Below are 9,746 nucleotides of genomic sequence, written 5' to 3'. Positions count from 1 at the left end.
ATGATAGTTTAACAGGAGGACATCTCGGAGTTCAGAAGACATTGAATCACCTACGGCAGAGATTTTACTGGATAGGTATGAGGTAAGATGTGGAGGAATGGTGCAGGACCTGCAGTACATGTTGTGCTAAAAGGGGACCCAAGCATAATATAGTGTGGTTGGAATAATATTATTTTCACTTCTGATAATCTTGAAAACCCCTAAGGTACTAGATAAAGAATGTGGTGCTTATAAAACTGTATATATGATACGCCTAATGCTTATGTCTTATGACAAATACAATGAAAGTTGTATTCTTTATATTTGTTAATAACGCATACTTTAGTTACAACGTTAAAACTAGATTGTCATGATTTAAAACAAGGAAACTATTGAAATCTCTAACCAGTATGTTTATTAAACACATATAAACCACCTGAGAACGATACCGCTCACTTTGCTAGCTGTTGTTAAATAGCGATCGTTTGTATATAGGTAGTAATTATTGATACAGCAATCTGCTTTACCAGTAGCAAAGTTACTTTCTATGAAACATCACTTGAAGCGCTACGGTTAGCCTGATAACAATTTTCAGGCTGCGGTCTTAGCGACGTAGGGTCTTTGTAGAGCTTTGGTTAATAACACGCTACATGCAGTATTAAGAAGTGCCACTCAACCGTTTCGAAATATCTGATTATTACAGGAATCGAGGTTTTGCCTACTGCAGCTAAAATTTGAATGTTTATGTTTGTTCTCTTTATATTATTTTGAAATACTGACACACACAGGCGGCAGATCATATTTGAATTGGGGCAGGAGCACCGACAATTGGTGGCACCTTATTTGCTAAGTTAACCATGACCATTGAATTCAAAACTGAAACAGCGACTTTTTATGATAGTTACACACAAGTCTCAATTCCCCATTCACAGGGTACTTAGCTGTTGGGTCAAAACTGGGGGACACATGCCCCCAAGATTCCTCCGCCTATGCTGTCAACATGCGATATATATTATATTGTACTTACGAATGTAATTAAATATCAGTTTGTTTACTAACTAAATTTTTACTTGATTAAGAAGTTAAGCTCAATATGGAAAGGAATGCGTTTAGGAATAAATGCTTTTGGCTTATATTTATTTTATAAAGAACATGTATGTTAATATTTGAACAGTGAAAAAATAGACTAAGTCAATGAACAAAAGCATTTCTGCCAAGGGCAATAAACTAGATGTGAACGTCAGAAACGTGACAACAAATGGCACGCGACTTGGTGATCACGTGATTGTTATACACTCGCCTCGTACACGTTGTGTTACATAAGCGAGTTAAAACGCATTGGCCGATGTGGAAGTTTGGAAGTGGTTGTTTTAAATTTTGGGTAATCTTGTCTTCGCTGTAGATGAAGTTTGTTGAAGTTGGTGAATGTATTTAACAACATAAAGATAATGAATAATGGTGATGATAAAAAGATTGTACAAATCATGATTATGCCGAGCAAGTGACATGTGCGAAAGGGCAATGAAACTGAAAGAACATGGGTCTACAATAAGAACCACAGACTTGCAAGTTGCAGTTACTAGGTGTTAGTGTTACTATTACAAGTACAATTAGTATTACTGCTACTATTAGGCGTATTGGTTAGTGTTAAGCTCGCTAAAGGTAGTAGATTTCAGGAAGCTATGGAAGTAAATTCCCATTCATGTCAGTGTGGGCCCGCACCACCAGATCATTTAGAAAGTATTATAGAATCTCTAACTCAAATAGCCAAAGAACGGTCATGTCGACGTCCTAGTTTAACGTTGTCAAAGATCGGGGATCTGGCGGGATGTTGTGCCTGTCTAGATATTTTTTTCGAGCCTGTCACTGCCTCATGTGGACACACATTCTGTAGAAAATGTTTGATTAAAGAAAATATGCTAATTACATGTAATGTTTGTGGGGCAACTCACACTTTTAACTACATTTCAAGTCTTAAAATTAATGTGACCGTTTCGACTCTCATAGAAAAATGGTGGTTAAATGCATTGCAGTCAGCAAAATTAAGATGTGATGGAAATGAGCTGTTTCTCATTGGTAAAGTGGAATTAGCCCTTGAAAAGTATACGCAAGCTCATGAATTGGGTGAGTTTTAATGCTATTTTCTGTTTTACTTGTAAAGGAAATATTAAACTAATTATATATAATAATGAAGTTCAAGCTATGTTCAGTAATAATAGTTTCTAAACAAGAGTCCTATAATCTTCCATTTTTAAAGTTAATTAAATATATTAAATAATTTAACCTGTCATCTCATGTTATAACTTGTAGTTATATTAGAAATAAACTCACGTCTCACGTATTAATTATTATGGATTTAACTTTTATTACATAGTTTAAGTGATCACTGTAAACCGGGCAGCTTTGAAAATATTTTTTCGAAAACTTTGTAGTTATTTTTGGTATCCATGAAAAGTTATCTTGCAATTTTATATCTTTTTACAATGTTCAGGATCTTTCTTGAGATTAGGTTGGTTTTAATTGCAAATGCAATGGTCAATTGATACTACTGTCACATTCAACTTTTAACTTAGATGATGGCTTTCATGTAATGATTGTTTCAAACTGTAAGTATTTAAATTTAATGTTGTTTTCATAAGCAAGCTCATATAAGCTTTTAGAATGTAGTTAAAAAATAGAGTATTTATCTGTTTATTAATTACATTATTAATTACAACATGCTATCCTACCATGTTAAACAATTAATTGTGTAGTTACATATCAAATAGGGGTTATTATTATGAACAGAATGAGAATGGTGAGGAGACAAGTATGGTGTCAATAATAAGGTTGTAATAGTACAGGTAAGTGGACAGTATTACTTGGTAAACTTTAAGGTGAAGAATGGAAGAGTAACATCCTCATCAGATTCAAATTACAGTTACTACCATATTCATGCAGCCCTTATTAAAAGTGTCATTAAAATTTGTATGGCTCCACATATGTGAAGAGGGGTGTTTAGGATTAGAGCAAATAATCAAAGTCTTGAGTGTTCCAGTATAAGATAGAGAAGGATTACTGATGTTTCTTGAAACTGGATTGTGACCGTGCATTAAGTTCTCAGTAACTGAGGAGAAGTTCATGTGAAATTCCCAGTTTAGTGGACAGTCACTGTAGCAGTGTTTATTAGTACACAGTGTTCATGTTTATAAGTTTATATATTTGTGTGTGTTTTTATAATGCTACATTTGCATTGCAACTATAGTTATAAAACACTATTTTGATTGCATACATTGACACATATGTTTCAAAAGACCTCTAGCCATTCGGAGAAACCCCAATTTCGGGTTTCTTTAAACAGTCACTGGAAATGTGTTCAAAGTAGCCCCTTTCTTTGAGCAACTGATAAATAGTGTATACATGTAGACACAAATAACATATTGTTGCAAAATGTAATGAGACCCATAAGACCCAGTTGGATCCCTAGTACCAATAATAAACATAAAGAAACATAGTACATTTAATTATAAACAGAAATTTTCAAAAAAGTAAAAAAAATATTCAATGTACCCCAGTTTATGGTATTTATAAAATTCTTAAAATACTTTAAATTTGAAAAAAGTTTTGTTGTTTGCAGATTATTTATAGTATCACTTATGTGTGTTTTTTGCAACAAGTTATAAAACCATATGCTTGTTAGTTTTATGTGATTTTTATTTATTAATTTATTTTTAAAGGAAGTTGGAGTAGGTCAGGATACAGATATAGTTGTAAAGTTCAGACTAGCTGGGGTCAGTAATTTAAGTCAGAGTTAAAATAAATACAATACTGAACAGCTATAACTTTGTACAGTATGACAGTTTTTCATTAATTACTGTAAAGGTTGATTTGTTTTTTCTGTTATTAAATTTCAAAACTATAAATATATACAAAAGTGTACCCACATAAAAGAAGAAAATTGGAAGGAAGCTACCTTGATTGTGTTCATGGTCTAATGCAGAGTCAACAGTAGTAATCAATGCAATGTTGCATACATATATATATATATATATATATATGTATGTGTGGAAATATACCAAAACACTACTAGAATTGAACTCTTCTGTTTTTTTCTCCTTTTTATTTTCTTCCAGTATTATTACTCCAAAGGTCAATATCCAGAATTTTAATTTACAGAGAATCTGTAATAATGATGTTCAAATACCACTGTTCAATGAAACATAAGTAACCTGAATTATATAAATATTTTTCACAATGCATAAAATACAAGCCTTATTTAAATTAAATACATTAGAATATACTCAAAAATAAATTAGTTTATGCTTACCAAATATATTTCACTTCTCATCTAATCCTTTAAAATTTTGTTATTAAAACTTTATCTAAGTTACACTTTCTCCTGTTGTTATAGAAAAGCTGCTTATTTCCATAATATTTGACAGTTAATAGAAAAATGTATCTCTTTATTGTCCTTTCTGTGATTCCTAGTAATAGTTTTTACCATTGCACAGTTCCAACTTACATAACCCAACTACTGTTACTTCTTCCCCTCCTACTTCTCTGTATTTAAAGTGGTGCCAAAAAAAAAGTATTTTTGGAAAATTAATTTTGTATGTTTTATAATACCAGAAAAGGGAACACATGAAAATAAGGCACTTATTTACAATTTTAAATTTTATCAAAATACATTCATTGAAATGTTTGCTGGCATATACTGTGCTTTTTTTTTAGACTTCTAACATGAAATTTGTGTAAATTCATCCTTAATCTTAAATTATCTGTTTAACCAACAGAGAATTTTTTTTTTTATCAAAAATAGTTATTCTTAGCAATTTCTAAACCTTGTATTATAACATTTTCTGAAAAGTGACACTGAACTAAAACTTGTTTTAACTCCTACTAATCTATTAATTCTCATTTCTTATTTGGAAACTAAACAATATAGTCTACTTTCAACATTTACTGTAACACTTAATATTTTGTGTGAGATTATTACTAAAAAAAACCTACATACTGATTTGAGTTTATTAGTTTCTAAAATATATCAGTTACAATCTCCATTTCTTGGGCCAGATTAGTTATAAAGGACAAAGCACTCTTATTACTCGTATAAACTTAATCTCTTTATTTATGACATTAAAGTCACAACAAACTTATTAATATCTTGAGTATCGTTCCATATCATAGAACAATAGTCTAAAAATATTTTCCAAAATTCTTTTACATAAACTACAAAATTATCCTCTAATTAATATATATCAAATAATTGTGCTTAAAAAATCTCGTAGTGATATTAGCTTGTTTTGGAATGACATTTATACTCATTGCTGTACCAGAAATTTGATGGAAAATTTATTCCTCATAAGTGAAAAAAAAAAATTTTAAGACTAGATCAAAATCTGTATTAAACCTGGGATGAATTTATTCCTCTTTTTGGTCCAGAAATAATTCCACAGCTTTAAGACCATAATATTGTTAAGTACATGGATAAAGGATATAAAAGATGTGAAAGTATATTTGTAACACTTAAACTAATTTATTTTTGAGTATATTCTAATGTATTCAATATATGTAAGGACTGTATTTTATATCTATATATTTTGAAATGTTTATGTTTAATTGAAAATAGGTATTCTGATGTTTTTATTATAGATTCTTGAAGAGTAAAGTCACCAAACCAGTAGAAAGTAATAAAGAAGAGAGAAAACAAGTTTTAAGTATTGTATTTGTAGTTTTTAGTGTATCTGTTTAATGTCTTCACTGTTGGAAACTTTCATGTGCTGTGGTTAGATACCTGCAAAACATTTGCTGTCAAATTAGTATATTTTTGTAACAGTACGTTTTTAAATACAGGATTTTTAGAATCCTACAAAATAATTCTAATCGCAACCACCAAGCCTTATACGTCCACTTGTCTTAGGCTTAACATTAGATAAGCCTTTATTGCGTACTGCCTACCTACAGTATATACGATAGAGATAAATTATTACTGTTACTTGAAAAGTTAACTTGTACGTTTTTACTTTTGATTTAGTTAGGGCTAACGTACCGTGCTTAATACTATTAGTATTACTATCAATAAATAAAGTTATATTTATAACCATATTCTACGACCCAGCGTTAGACCTTTTAAAATTTGTTGAGCTTTTAGTATGTTATGGTACAAAATGTCTATTAAACTAACTTGGATTCGGTAATTTTTGGGGGGAACTGAAAAAAAAAACAACAAAAAAAACGTGAGTGCTCGAGGATTTAGCTATCCTCCTACTATTACTAATACTAAAGTATGTTTACATTTGTTTATATAAAGTGTACGCAACTGCGCATTTAGATAGTAATGTGCGCTCGCATTTTAATAACGGAAAATACCGAGTATTATTATAATATATTAACTTTTTCAAAGTATAGCAGTTAATTCTACTGTAAGTGTAAGATATTATACCTCAAAAATTTAATTATGGACTTTAACGACCGTAGCCAGACTGGAGAGTTTTTGTCGTGTAAATAATATTCATAACACGGCTGATAATTCTAAAGTAGTACCAACGATATCATGGGAGTTAACCACATTGGAGTTTAGATTCACTGAAATTTTAAATTTAGAATATTTCATTGATGTTTGATTCTATTAACGTTATTGCGGCGATATTTCCCCGATTGTTTTACTTTTTTGTTTTTTAATGTATTTAGTATTCTATTTCTTGTGTACTTATAAAAATATTATGAGCATCGGTGATATCAGAGGTTAGACAAGTAATCAAAACTGGTGAAAATATCAGTATATGCGATTTACAAGTGCAATTAGATAAAGAAGAAAATGTGAGGCGATATAAGTCAAGATGTAATCTTAGAGGAAGGTAAGTTGTCGTAGTCAGGATTACAGTGTAACATGAAAAGAAAGAGTAAAACATGTTTTAAAATTATGGCAGTATGAAGAAGAATGCATTCAACCAAAACTTATGATTTCATACTGTGTGTGGCCTAGTGGTCATCGTGCCGGACTGTAAATGTGAGGGTCCTGATTCGCGTTCCGCTATCTAAAAAATACGCTCCTCACTTTGGAGCAGTGGGAGCGTTATAAGAAAAAAAAAGTAAAAAAAAAAGGTAGATGGCGGTGAATGTTGCTCACTAGTTGCCTTCCCTCAAGTCTGTCAGCTCAAAATTAGGAACGGCTGGCGCTCATTCTCGTAGCCGTTGTGCAGATTTGCGCAAATTTCCTGAATAAACAAATATATCTACATTTTTAGAATGTGGATTACAAGCTTATCAGGAAAACCTATAAATTCAAACACAGAGTATCCAGTCGAATTACTTAAGAATGGTGGAATGTTGTTATTTATTGTTTGTTTCATTATATTGAAATTCGGTTTATTTTTTAAATTTGGCATAAGTAGTAATTCAGATATTATAGTTTTTACGTAGACGTGAAAATGAAAGCAAAATTCCTTTTTCTGTAGTAGTGGGTCTTTTGAATTTTTTATGGAGAATGATTCGATAAGATTTCTTTTTCTAAGTGTAGTTACTTGCATTCTCAAAAACAAACAAAAAAAAAAACAACAACTTTGAAGTCAGTTTTCACCAACAAAGTTTTACTGGCCATGATCAGATTCTGAATACTCGTATCGTAAGCATTTGTTTTAAGAAATCATCTGTTTCCTGATGAAGGTAAGAGAAAGATAGTTTAAAGATTAAATTATTTAAATTGTAAGGAAACGTACATAAATTGTGGGTGTTTTGCTTTGTAGCTTATTCACTGAAAAATGCAAAGAAAATCTAAGTTTGTGCTTTTACAGAAAATCTGCAGGTTATTGAATATACTTGTTAGTAATAATAGTTGATTAAACAAGTTTCTATAGTACACGTGTGTACAAAACTAAATTAATATAACCTTCTTTAATCTAAACCCGTTTTGTCTGAGCCGTAAACATATTTATCTCCATTTTACAGGAATCTGAGATACCGACAATAATATCTTATTTATTTCAAATGGTGTATGATTTCACATTGGTTTTAAGATGTGTCATGAACAAGCAATTATGATGTTCGAACAACTGAAAATTACATTAATCTCCTCGTGAAAACTTAAACATAAAAAAAGTTACAATGAGCATTAAATGTTGTTTAACGTTTTCTATTTTTTTATTTGAATAAGAATTATGATAAATATAAGGAAAAGGCCAGAGCACACTTGTTGTTGCTTTAACTTATCAATCTAACAACTTGTGATTGGTACGTTTCCAGAATAATATGCCAAATGTTATTGCACGAAAGAGTTTTACACTTAGCCCTGGGACGCGCACATAACCTGTTATATAAACAACCTTGCTTGAATCTTATACAACAGTTGTTGCGATCATTGAGGTCTGGTAGGCAGTTGTCACGTCCATTTCGATATCGTTTGTTGCGAACATTGGATCACCAATTCCCAAATTATGAGGTTTCACCTTAGTTTTTCCCTTTTCTTATTTAAAATATCTCTTAAAAGCTTTTTTCTAATGGCTTCATTATAAAACTTTTTTTGACTTGATTTTTTCTTTGATGTAAAATGTATGAAATGTATTGCTTTGCTACAACTTCGTAATACCCGATGGTTTATAATCAGCAAAGTAGAAAAGACAAATAGCCCATTGTGTAGCTTTGTGCTTAACAATAGAAAAACACGCACAACAATACTACTGTTAATAATCTTATGGGGCAGTGTAACAAGTTGTTTTTAATAAAAAAAATTTTGGATTGTGTTATTATAATGCTTACAGTTTATCACTGTAGTATAAACTTGTGTTTTTAAGCCGCTTTCAATGAGTCATTTTATGGTGCAAATATAGCGTTTCTTATTTGGCAGAGTACCACCAACTATGTAATTTGAAACTTAAGATAACTGTTTAGGTTTGTACATTTAAACAAAAAAATAAATAAATAAAAACTGTATTAACATCCTAAAGGAAATCGTAAATTTGTAACAACTTACAAGTTTAATGCTAATGAAGTTGATAAAAGAAGCATTTTTACTACCGATTGATTTCTTTAGTTCAGAGAAACTAAAAGTATTAGCTATAATTACATAAAGTGATTTTTAATTTTATTCAAATTTTATCATATGCTGATTGAACTCTCTGTTCAAGCTGTGTTAATTACGTTCATTTTATATCTTATATTTATCTTATTTTCACTATAAGTTTTAGTTTATTATTTTGGCTAATATCGCATAATTTCATGAAATTTACTATGACTAAAATCAATTTTTTTCTTGGAGATAAACACTGGCTGCAGAATGTGTAGAAATAGCTTGTATAGAGATTTTGTGGTAGAGTTTGGGCTATATGAACAGATAAAGCTTATATTTCCAATTAGGGTTTTTAATATATCATTGGGGTATGCTGTTCAAGCCTGTAATGACTGGTAGCTGATGTTTCCTTAAGTATGTTATAGTACTACATGTATAGCCTGATTCATACAAACATAGAGTTTTTAATATATCATTGGGGTATGCTGTTCAAGCCTGTAATGACTCGTAGCTGATGTTTCCTTAAGTATGTTATAGTACTACATGTATAGCCTGATTCATACAAACATAGAGTTTTCATACTGGCTTTAGAATATATTTATTAACATAACATAAAGGTATGGTGATATGATACAAATATCATATCTTGAAGCTGTGGTATGATTGTATTGCTACATCTTCTGATATGATATGATTTATGTATTTTCACAAAATTTGGCAAGTTTTCAGTAAACACAAGTCTTTTGTACAGAAAAAAATGAGAATTTCTAATAAAGTATTTTTG

The 9,746-nt window shown here is 30.6% G+C and overlaps 1 protein-coding gene across 1 annotated transcript in view; it reads left to right on the top strand.

Annotated features, from left to right (window-relative positions):
• The first annotated feature begins 1,320 nt into the window (after positions 1-1,320).
• LOC106464596 (LON peptidase N-terminal domain and RING finger protein 3-like) overlaps positions 1,321-9,746 on the top strand; it is a 43,249-nt gene continuing 34,823 nt past the window's right edge. Inside the window, exon 1 of the mRNA XM_013924751.2 lies at positions 1,321-2,103. Within this exon, the coding sequence (XP_013780205.1) occupies positions 1,662-2,103 (442 nt within the window). The 5' untranslated portion in view covers positions 1,321-1,661. The remainder of the gene's footprint in view (positions 2,104-9,746) is intronic.

Source organism: Limulus polyphemus, unplaced genomic scaffold (assembly GCF_000517525.1).
Source record: "Limulus polyphemus unplaced genomic scaffold, Limulus_polyphemus-2.1.2 Scaffold1699, whole genome shotgun sequence".
In the NCBI taxonomy this organism is placed as follows: domain Eukaryota; kingdom Metazoa; phylum Arthropoda; class Merostomata; order Xiphosura; family Limulidae; genus Limulus; species Limulus polyphemus.
This window is presented reverse-complemented; position numbering and strand designations above follow the sequence as displayed.